The sequence below is a fragment of the Corvus hawaiiensis genome, chromosome 1 (assembly GCF_020740725.1).
Source record: "Corvus hawaiiensis isolate bCorHaw1 chromosome 1, bCorHaw1.pri.cur, whole genome shotgun sequence".
NCBI lineage: Eukaryota > Metazoa > Chordata > Aves > Passeriformes > Corvidae > Corvus > Corvus hawaiiensis.
The window spans coordinates 50,524-67,703 of record NC_063213.1 but is presented as its reverse complement, the minus strand read 5'-3'; the positions used below and the strand labels follow the sequence as shown (position 1 = coordinate 67,703).

General features: G+C 44.2%; 2 protein-coding genes across 13 annotated transcripts in view; both read left to right on the top strand.

The window, feature by feature from the left end:
* Positions 1–12,741, top strand: part of SMARCD3 (SWI/SNF related, matrix associated, actin dependent regulator of chromatin, subfamily d, member 3) — an 80,476-nt gene extending 67,735 nt beyond the window's left edge. For 10 of the 11 annotated variants that reach the window (XM_048287288.1, XM_048286569.1, XM_048328865.1 and 7 more), the window contains 5 exons: positions 150–247; positions 5,040–5,175; positions 7,236–7,358; positions 8,588–8,689; positions 8,787–12,741. In XM_048287288.1, the coding sequence (XP_048143245.1) occupies positions 150–247; positions 5,040–5,175; positions 7,236–7,358; positions 8,588–8,689; positions 8,787–8,840 (513 nt within the window). In that variant the 3' untranslated portion in view covers positions 8,841–12,741. The remainder of the gene's footprint in view (positions 1–149; positions 248–5,039; positions 5,176–7,235; positions 7,359–8,587; positions 8,690–8,786) is intronic. The other variant, XM_048326335.1, reaches the window with a different exon arrangement.
* Positions 12,742–14,335: 1,594 nt separating this feature from the next.
* LOC125333062 lies at positions 14,336–16,735 on the top strand. Of its 2 annotated transcripts, XM_048319023.1 has the most exons (3): positions 14,336–14,624; positions 15,096–15,174; positions 15,543–16,735. In XM_048319023.1, exons 1-3 carry the CDS (start codon positions 14,339–14,341, stop codon positions 15,835–15,837), a joined length of 660 nt encoding a protein of 219 aa, XP_048174980.1. In that variant the 5' UTR covers positions 14,336–14,338; the 3' UTR covers positions 15,838–16,735. The 2 variants fall into 2 exon arrangements, 1 of the variants encoding a protein (XP_048174980.1); XR_007206950.1 differs by lacking the exon at positions 15,096–15,174.
* Positions 16,736–17,180: the final 445 nt, after the last annotated feature.

Sequence of the window (17,180 nt, the reverse complement as noted above, 5' to 3'; positions counted from 1 at the left end):
GACAGAAGTGACCAAAAATTTAATCTGTGCAAGGAACCTGAATTTCAGTTTTCAAAATCACCTTCCTTAATTGCCTCAGTTCCTTGTGAGCTGCAGATACTGCAAGATAGGCTTTGGACAAAAAGCATTTGTTGTTTATTGTGTTCCAGATCTTTGACTGTCCACGGCTAAAGTTTTCTGAAATTCCTCAGAGGCTCACTAACCTACTGCTGCCACCAGACCCGATAGTGATAAACCACATCATCAGGTAAGCTGGCTGGTCAGCTCAGCACTGCCATGTGCAAAACACTAGGTGAAGTACAGAAACAGCTGCAGCTAGCTGTAGGGACCATAATCCAGTTTTTACAGTTTCCAGGTGAATGAATACCTGGGACTTTGTTGTGTGTTCATTCTATGTATCATTCTAGTTTGTATAATTCTGAATTATTTTCACTAGCACGGAACCAGTTTTCTAGGAGTATGAAAAACAGCTTTTATATTTACTAGAATATGATTGAGAAGAGTTGGTCGGGCCTTTTCCCTAAGGAGAGAGCAGTGACAGTTTGAACCCACAAAAAGAGATAAAAAAGAAATTGAAATGAGATATTGTACATCATGGGCAATCATTCTAATCACTGATACATTATGTAAAATGTACAACATTAGGATTTCAAATGCAGGGCCAGTCCATGCATGCTTTGTTGGGATTGGATCAGCTCTTTGACTGTTAGTCTTATCCTGAAAATGCCAAGGAGTCAAGAGATCTCCAGAGATTTCCAACAAAGAATGCCTGGATTTAGAGGAGGTCATTGTGACCAAGATACTGAGCTCTCATATCCTTGTCAAAACAGATGTCTTTGTAGCATAGCAGATGAAATACGACTTTCAGCTCTCTAGGGCTCTTCCAGCATGTGCTGTATTTAAGTGACAACTGTGTACATGGAGGAGGGGGATAAAGAGATTTCTGGGGATTGCAACTTTACTGTTCAGATGTTTCAATCTTTTCCAAGTTTCTTTGTGGTCTGGGTCAAAACTCTGATTCTGGGTGTTTAAACGTTATTGTTACTTAAGCACAGTGATTTGATCTCCTGGAGAATATTGACAGCAAATGTTTCTGAATTTGCTTGAAATTGGGCTCTTTATTTTAAATTTGTAACATATGTGATAAGAAGTTTAAATACTACATAGGCTGTGAAAATACAATTTGCTTTTTGATTAATTTGAATATATCAAACAGAGTAATGACAAGGCAGCTTGGCGGCCGTGCAGATTGAGAGCTGCGTACGTACTGTCATTGGATGCAACTCAGTGACCTGTCCGATGGACCACAAAAAAGCTGAGGTCCTCGGAGATAGACAGTCATTGCTTAGAGAAAAATGACAAGGAACTGATGATGATGTTTCCAGGGGCAGAGAGATGGCAAAAAGGTTCTGGAGGAAGTGTTTTTTGTCAGGTACCAGCTGAAGACCAGGACTTTGTATCTAGTAGCATTCTCTGATACACTCTATGCACTACACAGTACCTGACAACCTTAAATGGCACTGATATAACGGTGTGGAAAAAAGAAGAACTAATTTCCTGAGAAGAGGCAGTACTTTTGCAGTGAAGTCTTTACAGTGTCAGGCTAAACTAAAATAAATCTGGAAGTCTATCACTGAACTTAAAGAAAGTAAGTAATTTTTAGACTCATAAGGTCACAGGATAATTTACAGTAGAAGGGGTTGCTGGTGGTCATTGAGAGCTCCCCCATCCAAAGTCAAATCAGGTTCAAAGTCTATCCAGGATACTTAGGGGCCTGGTTCAACCAAGTTTAAAATAGGGTCTCACAAATGCTCTGCCCTGTCCCCCTGCATTCAGTTTTTCAGAGTGAATGTAGCCAGCCACTGAAACAATATGCCAACTGCCTGTCCTGGTTTAATCCAGTCTTCAGCTCAGACTCCCCATCCGCTTGTTCTCTCTTGAGCAGGGCAGGGGGGAAGGTTGAAAAGGTAAAAGGGAGAGAATTCATGAGTTGAGATAAAGACAGTATAACAAATGATGATGATGATTGTGATGAACAAAATGCAATACAAGTGATACAGATGAAAACTATTGCTCACCACCAGCTGATTGATGCTCAGCGAGACCTTGAGCAGTGAACACCTGCCCAGTTTACTGTTCAGTATGGCTCCACATGGTTTGGAATATCTGTTTGGTCAGTTGGGGTCAGCTGTCACAGCTGTGTCACCTTCCAGCTCCTTGTGCACCTCCAGCCTCCTCACTGGTGGGTGGTGCAAGGAGCTGAAAAGGTCTTGACACGCTGTAAGCAGCGATAAGCAATAACAAAAACATCTCTGTGTGACCAACCGTTTCCAGCACAAATTCACAACACAGACCCATGCCAGCTACTACTCTATCTCAGCCAAAACCAGCACACTACTACAGGAAATTTTTCATCACTAGTGATTGTAAATATATGTGCTCTTAATTGAGATAAATCCTCAGGACTGCCTTTTACAGGAAGATCAAGTAGATCACAATTATTCATTCTAGTTTTAGAGGCTATGCACAGAGACAAAAATGTGAAGTATTCTAAACTTATTCTAGAAATTTTAACAGTATTGTAGAATCACTCTCTGGGCAACAACAACCTTCCTTTTTGAAGAAAAAGGAAGAAAAAATACAATGGGGTTGAAGTGGATATAAAGTACAGATGAACAAAAAGTCTCTGATCTTGACAAATGTTTTAAATACTAGGTAGACTCAAACATGCAGAATGCAATTAAAAATATTGCATTTTGTAATGGTTTCTGATCTCCATGATACTGAATGCATCAAATTTGAAACTGGTAGAAGTAGAAACTGGTAGAAATCTTCTTACCTGAGCTCAAGCTAGAACGGGAGATTTTCTTGAGTTGCACTTCTAATTGCAGCTGGCACACCTGAAATCAGAGGTAGAAAGAAAAACCTCTGTGGGATTTCCATTTCCACAGAGAAGCGAGACATCTTCCACACTGTTAAAGGACACAAGCAGACTGCAAAGCATAGCTCTCCAATATTCTTCTAGTACAAACAGGTTGTCTCTGGATTCCCCCTTTTTGACTTACCATCATGATTTTTAAACAAACAATTCCTTATAGGGAGTGAATTGGCCATGCTGCAGTGAATTTCTGTTGCCTCTCACCCTAATCTCAGGCACCTCCAAGGGGAGGCTGGCCCTGTCTGTGCTTCAGCAGTCCATATGGCAGTCGCACTCACCCAGGCGATCCCCTTTTCCCTTTTCTCCTCCAGGCTGGAGAAGCTCTTGCAGCTTCTCTCGGCAGGTCTGTGCTCCAGCCCCCACCATCCTACTGAGCCTCTGCGGGCCTTGCTCCAGAGTGTCACATCTTTGTGGTCCTGTGCCCACCAGTCCAGATCCAGTTTCACCAGCGTGGCATAGCAAGGAAGAGCCTCTTTCCCAGGCTTGATGGCAACACCTGCGCTAATACGGCCCCTTTTGCAGCTGACCTTTGCTATGGCTGCCTTACCTCACAGACTCCTTCTGCACTTGTTGTCTGTCCAGCAGGGCCCCCAAGTCCTCTCCTGCCAACCTGTTTTCTACCCCGCCGATGCCCACCTGTGCCCCTGCACGGCATCATTCTGTCCCAGGAGCAGAACTTCTCCCATGCTGGGCTCTACCATGCTGAAGCGCCGTCCTGTTTCTGCGGCCTGTCAGGGTCCCTCTGAACAGCCCTGCTGCCCTGACTGACTTGGGCTCAGGACCCTGGGAGGCCTGAGGACAGGCCTTAACCAGGAGCAGTGGAGCCAAAGACAACATGGAGCTTTCTCTGTGGCTTTTGACAAGAGCAGCAGAACCAGACCCAGACCTGGGTTTTCCTTAGCATTCCTTCTGCTGCTGATCTTCTTGCAGGTGGCCACAGCATCACAGATTCTCAGAATGTTTGAGGTTGGAAGGGACCTCTGGAGATCATCTGGTCAAATGCTCTCCCCTGCTCAAGCAGAGCCACCTGTAGCAGGCTGGCCACAGCCATGTCCAGGTGGCTTTTGAGTGTCTCCAACATGGGAGACTCTGGGCTGGGCAAAAGGCAGATGGGCTTTGAGGGTCTTACTGCAACTTGTGCTATTGCTTGGTCACCCTTAGAATAAAAACATGTTTCCTGGTGTTCAGATGGAGCCTCCTGTGTTTCAGTTTGCACCAACTGCCTCTTATCCTGTCACTGAGTACCACTGAAAAGATCCTGGCTCTATCTTCCTTAAACCCTCCCTTCAAGTTTTGGTAAGTTCCCTCCCCACCAGCCTTCTGTTTTCTAGGCTGAATAGTCCCAGACCTCTCAGCCTTTCCTCAACTGTGAGGTGCTCCAATGCCTTAATCATCTTCATGGACCTTTGCAAAATTCTCTCCAGTAGTTCCATATATGTCTTGCACTGGGAAGCCCAGCACTGAACACGGTACTCCAGGTGTGTCCTCACCAGTCTTGAGAATAGAGAAGGATCACCTCCCTCCACCTGCTTACAACACTCCTAATGCAAATCCATCCTTGGAAGTTCTTCCGCTCCCCCAGCTCTGTCAAGCTCAATTTGATCCTGAGCAAATTTTTTTACTACCTATTGCAGATGCACACAACCCACACATTTCGCAGGTAGTGTTGAGAAGCCAGCATTTTTACATTGCAAGTGACAGTGACAAGTCTGATTTACCAGCTACTGCACTGAAGACTGTTTTCTAGTTAAGAAACTTTGGTCTAACAATAAAGTAAATGTTAAGTCTAACTGTTGGCAAATTAAATATAAATTTAGGTCAGGACAAGCCAAAGAATGATACTGGTATTTAGCGTAACAGGTTTCAGGAGGATGTCAGAAATTAAATTTGATGGTCCGGGCAAAAGCTCCAGCTCAAAAGTCTGTGAAATCCAACCGATAAAAGATGAGAGAATATGCAAATGTATAAAGATACCCTGTTCTTAAACTTTTCTCACAGCATCTGCAACAGGCTTTATTGAAGAGTGTATTCTGGGCTGGATGGATATTCATTCTGATTCATTTATGGGCGTTCTCATGATCTTGTGTTATACTCTCCATAGTGTTGACCCCAACGATCAGAAGAAGACGGCTTGTTATGACATAGATGTAGAAGTTGAAGACCCATTAAAGGGCCAGATGAGTAGTTTTCTTCTCTCAACAGCTAACCAACAGGAGATTACAGCATTGGATAACAAGGTATTAGCCCAAGAGTAGTGTGCTCATTGTGTAGCTTCATGTGGATTTGGTGTTATGTGTCAAAGACAGTAATGTTGTGAGACGGGGACTTCTTGTGCTTTCAAGGGATGAATCAGCCAAATGCAGTGGGAATACATAGGGCTGAATGGCATTCCCACTTAGGATTTGACACGGTTGTTGAGGTGATAGAGTTTCACAGGTAGCGTACCGAGTCCCCTGACACTTGAGAACCACCTGAACTGTATGACTGTAACTTTTCATTGAGAGGTCATGATATTTTGCTAAATTGCAAAGCCAAAGCTAGGAGAATCTCATACTCAGGTGTGGGTTTTGTATTCATAACTGCAGAATGGCTCTCTGCGTTAGGTGGAAATATGGAACATGCATGGCGGAAAAATCACTTGGAGCAGTTTGGCAGTTTTAAGTGTTAGTGGAAGAGGATTGTGTGCACTTCAAATAATAATACCTGTCTTAAGGCAGTGGTGGGCTTTGCAGGCTGTTTTAGGGGTTTGTGTCCTATGGGCTGTTAGCCAGTTCTGGCATGTGTCAATGGCTGGTTTGGATCGGTAAGGGATAAACGAAACTGCCTCCTCAGATCAAGGCCCAGGTTCTCTTTGTTTACTTCTAATAGAAACAAATATGTTAAACTCTGGTCTTCATGCAATTTTGAAGGGGATCTGGGCACCAGCAATGCAATGGATTCTGGTAACTGTTGCAGCATCTTTTCTGTCATGGCTCTTGAGGAAGGTCCTTTTCAGCAGGGCAGCTGCTCAGTCAGTTGGTTCCCAGCCAGCCAAGCTTGCAAGCAGCATGTGTAGGGTTATTCTGTTTCCAGTCCCACTCACCTTTTCAACCATGTCTGTGTCACCTCTTTTTTGAATATTTGCTACAGCACAGTGCAAGCTGTGATCAGTGAAGTTACTGAAGTCACTGCTGCGTGAATGAGCATGGGCTGCTCCTGTTACCCTCTGTGCATTGCATTGCTGTGCTGCCATGGAGTCCCCTCCTGGGAATTCAGCGCATGCCAATGGAGTTCACTCCACACAACTACAGTATTTTCCCAAAAAAGGAATGATTTAAAATGGACAGCAGCTCTCTTCTCTTAACATACCACATAGTACTTACACTAGTGGCCTTGATGGCATAGCCAGATCAGAGGAGGATTATTTTCTCCCACATGCTTGGTCACCTTAGCTGTTTTGGCAAAAGAGATGAATACATGAAACTAAACAAGATAGGTTTACTATTTCAAACTAGAATGTTAGAGGGACAGGATAGCAAAAGTTTGCTTTTGTGTTTGTTTATGTGTAAATGATTCATGAACTGTTCTCCTCCTGATCATACTTGATGATATTATCCGTTATGGGACCTTGACTTCTCTTCAGTCTTCATTCTTCCCCACTAGTTAATACTCATTTCTTCCGTAATATTTCTGAAGATACGATTCATTTTCTATAAACCTACCCATGATTTCTCATTGTTCATGCTCTTCTTTTTGCAGCCATTGTGAATTTTACAGGCTTTCTCTTAAGAAAAAGTCTAGAAGTCATGGCTGTTCATTTGACATGGACTTAATCAGGAAAGTGCTAGAGTTTTTAAGGATTACAGTAGGATATTGAAGAGATGATGATGATGATGGTAAACTGGGGAATAATTGATTTCTTTCACTGGGCACTGTTTAACTGCATACTTATGTAGCACCTGTCCTCAAAGATCCCAGTCTCAGCAGGCAGAATGATTCTGCACAGGAAATTATTACATTGTACAGTGACATGGCTTAGCTCTGCATGCCATGCAGGAGTTCAGTGCAGGAAGTGAAGGAGAATCCTGTACATACTTGTATTGCAGAAGTGCAAGTGAAACCAAAATGTAGTGGCAGGATTGCAGTTAAGTTGCTGCTTTTTGAATTGAAAAACCCCTAGGAGCCTTCACAAGTCTGTGGTGTAGAATTGTCACCTTTGTACATTACCAGGAATGCAAAGATAGTAACAGAGCTGACCTGATGGTCACTGGAGCATGGGAGAAATTAAAGAATATCTGCTTTGGTTTTTTTCTGTCAGATTCATGAGACAATTGAGTCCATAAATCAGCTAAAAATACAACGTGATTTTATGCTGAGTTTCTCCAAGGATCCTAAAGGATACATCCAAGACCTTCTCCGGTCCCAAAGTAGGGATCTTAAGGTGAGCTAAGGTTTGAAAAAGAATGAATAGTGGAACCAGAATGGAAGAATTTTATCTAAATGTACACAGAGTGTATAGCCAAACATCTAGGATGGATAATTGGTGGAAGACAGACAATGAGTGGACTACTGCAATCCCTGAGTAGACAGTATGCAGCAAAGACAGTTTAGGTCCTATTCTGGTTCCAGTAGAACAGTGGTGCTTCATGGGAGTGGTAGGTCAGCTTGTGGCCAGACAGTAAGCTCAAAATGCAGGGCTTTGTTGATGTATTCTGTAAATTGAAAGCTGTGTAAAACTCAGCAGGAGCATCCTATAGCACGAGAACACAATTTGGGTGTTTTGTTGGTTCATAATTTAATCTATCAGCTGTCCTTGAGCTTATCTTTGAGATATGCAAGAAATGGAATGCAAAGAAGTTCAGTTGTTTGCCAGCAAAAATTAATCATTTGTTCCTCATAAAGTTTCACATTTTCTGTCTTTAACTGAGATGCCTCAAAATCAGTTGTATTAACGAATCCATTAAATTATTTTAATAAAATCATTGTGTCTTTCTTATGTAAATGCCTATTGTTAAGTGAACAGTCTTCCAAAAATCTACTGTTAAGGTTATGGTTATTATAATTTATATTGTATTCAAAGGGGACAGGTATCTGAAAGAATGTTTAAATAAAGCAGACTTTGACTTGAAGAACTTACAAACAAAGCTGTCGTGGAGCTTCTCTAGCTATATACATGGAATAGTTGTTCAGAGTTTTCCCAACTAGTCCCAGAAGAGCCTTTTCTATAATGTTCTGCCCTGCTAGCATCAAAGGTGTGATTCCACAACACTGCTTTGCAAAATATACCAATATTTACCTTTGATTCTGTGATGCTGGAGACATAGTCATCAGAATTCTATTTTTTTATAGAATGGTTCCAACCCCCTTGCTGCTCTATCCCTGGAGGCAGATTGGACAGGGCTTGGAGCACCTGATCTAGTGGAAGGTGTCCCTGCCCTTGGCAGGGGGTGGAACGAGATGAGCTTAAAGGTCCCTTCCAACACAAACCATTTGATCATTCTGTGATCCTGTTTTGGCAGAAAGCACACATTGTCCATTTGCTTTGGGCTTTGAGAACAGTTCTGACCATTTTTATGTGTAATGTAGATAAATTTTCACTCTGGGTAACTCTGCAAGTTTCTCTGTGTGGTAGAAGAGCTATGGTGAAAAATGGGTTTATTTTTGTCACAGGTGATGACTGATGTGGTTGGAAACCCGGAGGAAGAACGCAGAGCCGAATTTTATCACGAGCCATGGTCTCAAGAAGCTGTGAGCAGATATTTCTACTGCAAGGTATGAAAGAAATATCCACACTGCTGACTTAAAAATGCATCTCCTGCCACTGAGCAATTTAATCTGCTAAACTGTACAGTGTGTCTTTTTCTTTCAGATCCAGCAGCGCCGACAGGAATTGGAACAATCTTTGGGAGTGCGTAACACATAAGTACTGCTCACAAGATTCCATTGGCATCATGACCACCAAACCAGTGGACTTTTCAGTGTTACTTAGCTCACTGTTACACGTGGACCTGCTTCCTGACTGGATGAGAACATACCGTCAACACACCAGTTAGAACACCAGCTTTAGAGTGACCCTTGAAAATCTTGCCCAAGATGGGTGTCTCAAACCATTCCAAGCCAGAGACAGCAACATAACAGTGTCAGTGTGAAAGAAGACTAAAGGTTCACTCATCAACGCACGTCATTAAATTTTAGTGGAAAGTTAGACACTACACAGCAAATCCTAATGGGCTATGCTTAGAATCATGAGTGGCACTGATGGGGGAGGTTGAGATAGGTGTTCTAGGAGACCACAGATTTAGAGAAATAAATGCAGTTCTTACCCTATGGTACCTAAGAGTCTCAAACAGTAACTTACCTGGAATTAGACAAGATAGTCTTTCTTATAGCTGTGGAATGCTTTATGTTCCTGAATAGAGTTTTTATTCCAGCCGTACCAATGCAAGAAGCTATCTCCCCATCTGAAAGAACTAACTAGGAGGATTTTCATCTCGGAATGCAGAGCCCGTCTGGAAGAAAGACTGAGAGAAAGAGACTCATCCCTGGGATAAGAGCTTCTTATGCGTCCCTAATATCAGTGGTATTAGCAACAAATGAGGTATTCTGAGAAAATGGAAATAATGTAATGGTGCTTTGCTGATGCCTGCCTTTAACACAGCAGATATTAACAATAAGTATGTATGTAAAATACCAGATCACTTAAATGTTTCTCTGTGTGCCTGTAGGGTTCATCACTGAAAAGAACTTCCTAATTCTTGGTGCAGAATTCAAGAAGCTTAACTTCATGTAACACGGTAGTTTTTTCTTTACTTCAAGATGTTAGCAGAGGCCCTGGATTGGTCTCACATTTTGATCATAGGTGAACTGCCTCTTACTATTAATTATTTAGCTCTCCCATACATGGTACGTGCTGGTTATTTTGGATGCTCTTGAGTTATAAAGCACTATCAGCCTTAAATAGCACAGAGAACATATCCCTTGGAAATCATCTTCTTTGTAAATGTACGACAGATTCAGACTATGGGAATTTATAGAACAATTACTTGGAAGCAGGGACATCTTCCTTAAATCCTTCCCCTCCTCATTTTTTGTAGTGCACAGATGAGTTGTAATTAAAGGCCCAACATGATTTCTAGTCCAAAAAGCAGCTGCCAAAGTATAACTCTTGTCTGTTTCATATGGCACTAAAAATGCTCTTCCAGGTTACTCCTTTTCACCTCCTTTCTTTCACTTCCTTGGAAAAAGAATCAAATTCACATGTGGTATGGAAGGAAGGCAGCTCTTCTGAATAAATGCATTTTTTTCTCTAGTACTGTGTTTTCTGCTGTCTTTGCCAATTTCTCTCTTAGTTTAACTTAAAAGTTTCTCCTGTTCAGTCACAGAAGAGATAGTCTTCTCTTTATACCTTTGTTTAATATCTTTGTTTTCACATTAATAGTGCCATAGCTTTTACTCCATCCGTTGTGTGAGATGTCTTGGAAAATTTGCTTTTGATTGCATTTACGGGATGGCAGTACTCTCACACAAAACCTGTTGGTGTGAGAAAAAGTATGGCAGTATGTCATTGCCTGAGGCCTTTTACTGGGAATGGCTTGATTTGGAATTTTCCCCTTTTGTGTTAAAACCTCTTTTCACAGTAAAATGTGAAATCCTGCAGTCTTAAACTGGTTATACTGAGGGGCTGTGAGGCTGCCACAGTGATTGACTTGAAATGTTACTTAATTTAGGACTCCACTAATTGGACTACAAGCAAGCATTATGAAGAGAAAACAGTGGGGGTCATCTGCTACTGTGCTTCCATATTTGTTATGCTGCTGTGTCCGTTGTGTGCATGCTGCTCGATGTATGAAACTCTTGTCTATATGTAGCAAACAGAGCAGCTACATTCAGGGGCTTTGTTCAGTGTGCAGGAATAAGAAATGCAGAGGAAGATATGCAAGGATATGAGAAGGCCACTGGACTGAGATAGATGCCTGCAGAATGTCTGCCAGGGAATTCTGGAGTTTTGAGAGCCTTCCTGCTGAAGTGGCAAATATTTGCAAGAAATATCAGTCATTTGCCACAGCTGGCAACATACTGGAGTCCAGCCTGGTTTTAGAGCCTCTGTAGAATTAATTGGATGGATCTGGTTCCAAGTCTCTTTCAGAGCAAATTAACAAAACTAATGTGTTGGTGCCGGTGTTCACAACTGCATCACTGAAAGCTGAAGCTCTGTTAAGCAGCAGTGTTGCACTGAAATGTGTGTGTGCATGAATCAGGCACTGGAGATGACAGTCCAGAATCTAAATTCTTATATCCCACTGGCTATAAGAAAAGAGTGGTTACCACCAGTGAGTCTTAGGAATCAGATATCTTTCCTTTGGTTAAACTGGAGTTTGAGATTTTGATGCCTTTCTCCTGGAGCTGTTCAGGAGCTGTTCGGGCCTTTTAGTGAAGACAGAGAAAAATACTGTCCTCTGTTCCACAAGTGCAGCTAAGAGCTTTCTTGTTTGCAAAACAAAGAGAAATTTTTTTTGAAGAGAAATAATGGAGAAATACTGGAAGCAACTAGACCAAGTGTTGCTTGACCATTGAAAATTAAGGGTAGTGGCACTGAACAGGCAGGTAATTATGGCAGACTGTGAATGAGAAATTTATTTTGAGTTCAGGATGGTTGTCTTTTTGGGTGTGTAAAAGATGACAAGAAGATGTTTCAGCGTCTTCAGTTGCTACAGTACGATACAAATCTATGCATACTGCAAAAAAAAATTCTGTGCATAGAAGTTATTAATGTATAGATGATAATATAGATTGTTAGAAAATATAGCATCCAACTAGGAAAGGGTTCAAAAGAATTTTGGAGTACCAGTAGGAGGGAAATGTATCTTGGAGCGGAAGCGTTGACATGGCAGGTTAGAAACAGTTTTTTTAGTCTTCTGGGTTGTTGGCCCTGAGACAGTAATCAGATCAAATGTTTCTTAGAGATTGAAGGGGAAACAAATGTTCGGTTATGGAATAAAGAGAAGAATACAACAGTAGGAAAGGAAATTTAAAAATGGAGCAGAGTGCCACTGAAGCGCCAGTAAGACACAGCACAAGATAATGTGCAAAGTACTCTTGGAAATAGCACAGCCCATGTGAGTCTGTGCATTCTGTGTGCATGTGGACGTAAAGAGAGCACCGTCTCTACGGTCTCAGTCGCTGCGTAGCTTCGGAAGTGGGGGGCGAGGACAGAACCAAAAGTTTTGCCAGTAACTTTGAGATGCACTGTCAAAGCATTTTCACTGTTACCAGCAGGGATTCGGTTGTTCGACATAGCAGGGTTTGTAGTCGTAGTGCAGACATCCTCTCGACTGGCAAGTTTTTTACACCACATTGTTTAGAATTTATCCTGTGGAAGCCGAGTGAAAATATTAGTGTATAAATCAAGATTGGTGCATATCCTAGGGCTCCTAATTTTGCCAAAATGCTAATCGGGTGTTTGGGGATTGTTGGTCTGGTTTTGTGTGGAGAACCCTTTTATGGCAATGCAAAGAGATAAGGAGGGAAAGAAGGCTCTTTTTTACTAAAGAAAGCGGTCTCCTTTCTGTAACTGCTCTGCTGTTTAATAGGATGTATCTGTTCTGCCAGATCCTGTATTGTGAACATCTTTTCCAAACTCACTGAAGAGAGGAACTCCATTTAAAAATTACAGCAGTGGGTTTGTGAGAGTGAGCAAATACGTGTATAAAGAACGGGGGGAAGGGAGAGAGCCACTTCCTCTACTCTGCAGCCACCATATCCATTGTATGATGCCGAGTGATTCGTAGAAAAGCTTTTGACAATAAATACTTTGTTTCTTTGTATCTCGTGCACTAATCTTATGTGCCTTCACAAAGACGGGTACGTTGGTTTCTTTCTGTTCCTGATAATGATCTCTAGTGTTTGGGTTTCCCTTCACTTGTGAATGCACACACAGACAGGCAAACATTTACAGGTTTTCATGGGACCTGACAAAGGTGAGAACTGTTTCTCTTTAGATCTTTCTTACCTGAATTCCTTTTTTCACTAGATTCCACCTTCAGCCATTTTCGTACTCAGTAAGTGAGAAATCCTTTCCATTGGAGAGATCTGGCTCCTCTCCTTGTCAGCCTAGAACTAGAGCTTGGATGCTGAGAGGTCGTGTAGGAATTACAGAGTCACCATCTCCACTGTGGTAGCAATTAGGTGGATGCCACTTCTATAGCGCTTGTCCCCAGGTTCTGCTTAAATAATTAAAAAAAAAAAAAAAAAAAATCAAATGGAGTTTCTTCTACTATGTATAATATGTCATTGCAGGTCCAGATCGGGCCAGGCGCTTCTGAACAGGAGACCTCTGCCACCTGTCGATTGTCGATTTGGCTGGGAATATGGTTTTGTTCCAGAGTGGCTGGATGGAGCACTGGGGACAGTTGGGGTTTGTCAGCTTCAGGGGTTGATTGCAAAATCACTGAAAAGAAGAATGACAACGAGGTTTTTCAAACTGGTGCTTTCAGACCCCACTTGACATCTTTGCTTTGGTTTGGAGGTGGTCATGTATTTGCACTGCAGGTAACGAATGTCCCCTTCCAAATTCAGCCCAGCAGGTCCCAAAGGCTGTTACCGGGATTATTTCTTCTTTACTTTCTTTCATTTGTGATAACATAATACCCAAACTGACAGGAGAAATTCCTTAATTTCTCATGGAGAAAACCACATGGCAGAGGCAGTTTGCAAAGCAACCCAGAATTGTGTATGGAGAAGAGAGTGCTGAAATGTGTGTATGCATGAATCAGGCACTGGAGATGGCAGTCCAGAATCTAAATTCTTTTATCCCACTGTCTATAAGAAAAGACTGGTTACCACCAGTGAGTCTTAGGAATCAGGAGTCAGGTATCTTTCCTTTTCCAGGAAAAAATGCACAATGCCAAGTCTTTTTCAGTTCTTTCACCTAGAAAAGCTCTTCCTGGCACACAGGGAGCAGATATTTATTTCTCAAGTGCTCGGACTGGACTGGGACCACTCCAAACGCGAGGAATAATTTCATTTTTCCAGAAGGAACCGGGATAATCATGGACTTCCATGTACGAATGGTTGGAGAGAAACTTGGAAGAAGTCTTGAAACTTGTTTATGCTTTATCCTGGTATGGCGTTTGCTCCCTGAATGCCGGAAATACTCGCGCTTCCGAGCGCGTTGGCTGCGCAGGGGCGCCGCGGTTCCGCATTCCCGCTCCGCAGGGAGGTGCGCGGGCACTGCTGGGTGGCTCGCTGGTGCCGCCTGCTGGCTCAAGCTGGTACTGCGGCCAAGAAAGGCACGCATGCGCACTGACTTGGGCACATCGCCGGTGTCACCTGCTGGCCGAAAAGCAGTACTGCAGCTAGGGGCGGTGCGCATGCGCACTGATCAGCGGGGAAGCCCTTCGTCGTGTGGTCATTAAGGGAGAAATGGAAACAATGCTGAGCATGCGCGGTGTTGTGGGAAGGGAAGCGCAGGAGCAGTGCTATGCCTGGTTACGTCATGTGGTGTTGAAGGGCGGGGCGGAGCCGGGCAGCGCTGCGCATGCGCACTGGCTTTACCCGCCCGGTGCTGTTGCTCCGTGGGTACCGTCCGGCGCTGCCCGGGAGCGGCTTGGAAGCGCCGGGTTCGGTTCCCGGCTGCGGCAGCGGCGGGCGAGGGTTGTGGTGACAGTGGAGGAGGGCGGCTGTTGCTGTGGCTGCAGCGAGGTGGAAAGTGAGCGGAGAACAGCGACGCAGCGTGTGCCGGGAAAAGACCCGAGGGGGGGCGGCCCCGGAGCAGAGCCGGGCGGGAGCGGGCGGCGGGGACTGCGCGGGCTGAAGGCGGTGCGGGCGCGGAGCCGGGGAGGAGCTGCGGGGCTGGGGCCGGGGCTTGCGGGCGGCACGGCGGGACCTCCCTGCAGAGCCTTTCCTGGGAAACAAAACCTGGAGTTTGTCCCACCTCGGCCCCGTGGCAAGGGGCAGCGCAACCGAGGGGAGCAGCGCCTGAGCAGGGGCGGCAGTGTGCGGGCGCAGGGAAGACGCGGCTGGTGCTGGAGCGAGAACGTGCAGGTTTCTTACATTTAAATGAATGTGGAAAGCAGGGAGAGAGGTGGTATAAAAGCACCGGGTGCTCGGGCAGGTGAAACAGGACTCAGGGGAGGGAGTCGCTTTCCTGAGCTCCTGAAGTTCCACTTGACTCTCTCAGGAGCACTCAGTGAGAAGTTTCCCATTTGGAGTTGGGCTCCAGAAGGAAGGAACTTGAAACCGCTTCTTCTGATAAATCCGTAAGTATGGGAGGCCCTATGAAGCCCACGGGTGTAAGCAGCCAGTAACTCCCACGAGTATTTTAACTACTAAAAATAGCAACTTTTATTTCTTCTGCACACAAACGACTTGGCTGTCCTGTGCAGGGTTCACTGAGGCTGTGAATTGCAATCCAGGGCATCTTCAGGCTCCTGGTGCTCGGGACTGTGGCGTGTGGTGTGCAGAAAACATCCCAGGCTGTCCAGCTTGGGTGTGGATGTGCATTTCCACAGTTCCTCAGAGTGGGAAAAGGCCAAGAGGGTGATGGGAAGGCCTTTCTTCCAGGCCTGGGCATCCTCAAGAAACCTCAAGGATGTTTTTTAAATGTTTGCTGTCTTTTGTTTCCCAGCCCAGGGCTGAGCTGGAGAACGGGTGGAGACAGTGGCAAGCGGGAGTCCCATGTTTACATCTGCCCTTGGATTCCACTTTCTTCCAGTGGGTCTGTGCTGCCCGAAGTACAAAGGAAGGAGGTGTTGGAGTACCTGTTTATTCACCTGTTGAGCTTGGAAGAGATGCTGAGTGTGAAATTCCAGGGGTGCCGGCTCCTTGCGAGCTGTTGGCTGCTCAGGAGATTGGGTCGGGGAAAGGGGGGGAGAGTCCGAGCACAGCACAGTGGTAGGAGCTGGGTTTGCATCTCAATCTAAGGCATCTCAAAGCCTGATAAGCTGGAAAGAAGACTTTGCTGTGTTAATGCACAATTACATTTTTGTGCAATTTTTTGAAATTAGGGCTGGGATCAACCTGGGGAGGTTATCTGGCCCAATTCCCTGTGCCCTGCTTTGCCATGAGGAATGGATGCCTGACCTCTTTGCAGAGAGCTGCTGCTGCTAAAGATTTCTCAGTTTCTATAGTGAATTTATCCCCGTACTTTGCTGCTATAAAGAAGTCTCCCCTTGCTGCCATTTCCCCCTATTACATTTAAGATCAGCTCCAGCTGAGTTAGAATTTGATCCCGACCTTTTCCCTTTTTTTTTTTCCCAAGAGGCCTCAGCTATCTCGCTATTTCTTTCCTCTCTCACCCTCCAGGTCCTGTTTTTCAGACCTCGTTCTTTCCTTATAAAACCCTCGATAACCCATTCCCCACTTAAGGCTTTGTTGTATGCTTGTTTTGCTACCTTCTGGGTGCTGTGGATGAAGGTCTGGCTTTGAGGAGCACACCCTGCTCCCTTTGCTCAAGGGATTGCAGTTATTCCAATCTCCTGCTGCTGAGGGCTTCCTTAGGCTCTTGCTGAAATGAAAAATATCCAGGAAGCTTTTCCTTTTTTGAGATTAGACTGGTTTCTGCAGGTCCTTGAGATGTGACCATGATGGTTAAAAACCCACAGTGCAAATGAAGGTTTCTCCCGTCTTCCCCCCTGCCCCCCACCTGCTCCATGCACAGTTCATTACTTTGTAATCACAACTACTAAGGAAACCTTTCTACTCTTGTCAATTGGCAATGCAACTGCTTTTAAATTCTGGTTTAAAATCGGTTTTGAAGTCAGGTTCTGCCCTTGCTATTGATTTGAATTCTTGACTGAGTAAATTATTGGTGCTTAACAAGCCCTTTGTTGCTTTAAAGCCTTTCTCCAAGGGTCAAAGAATAACACTGACGGGGAGTGAAGGAGCGCTGCCCAGTAGTTGCTTAGAAACGGAGTGTGTTAAACCCGCTTTCTTTAAAAGCAGTTTTGAGTAAGTGAAATTCAGGCACTTGAATTACTTTGGGGAATGGTCCATTTAGGATAGATCCACACTGACAGAAGCTGTTTATCTGAGGTCAGTACATGCTTTGATCAGTGCAGGGCCTTCCCCTCAAGAAATGCATGAGCCAAGCCCAGCAAGGTAGAGGAAAAGACACAAGTTCAGCTTAGGGAGCTGCACAGGTGAAATCCCATGGATGTGCCTGGAGCATGGCCCTCCCCAGCAGCTTTTCTTACAGTTAAATCCTTTAAAAAGCTAAAAGCTGATGCTCAGTACTTTGGGATCTGGCTCAAAACTTTGGAGAGGA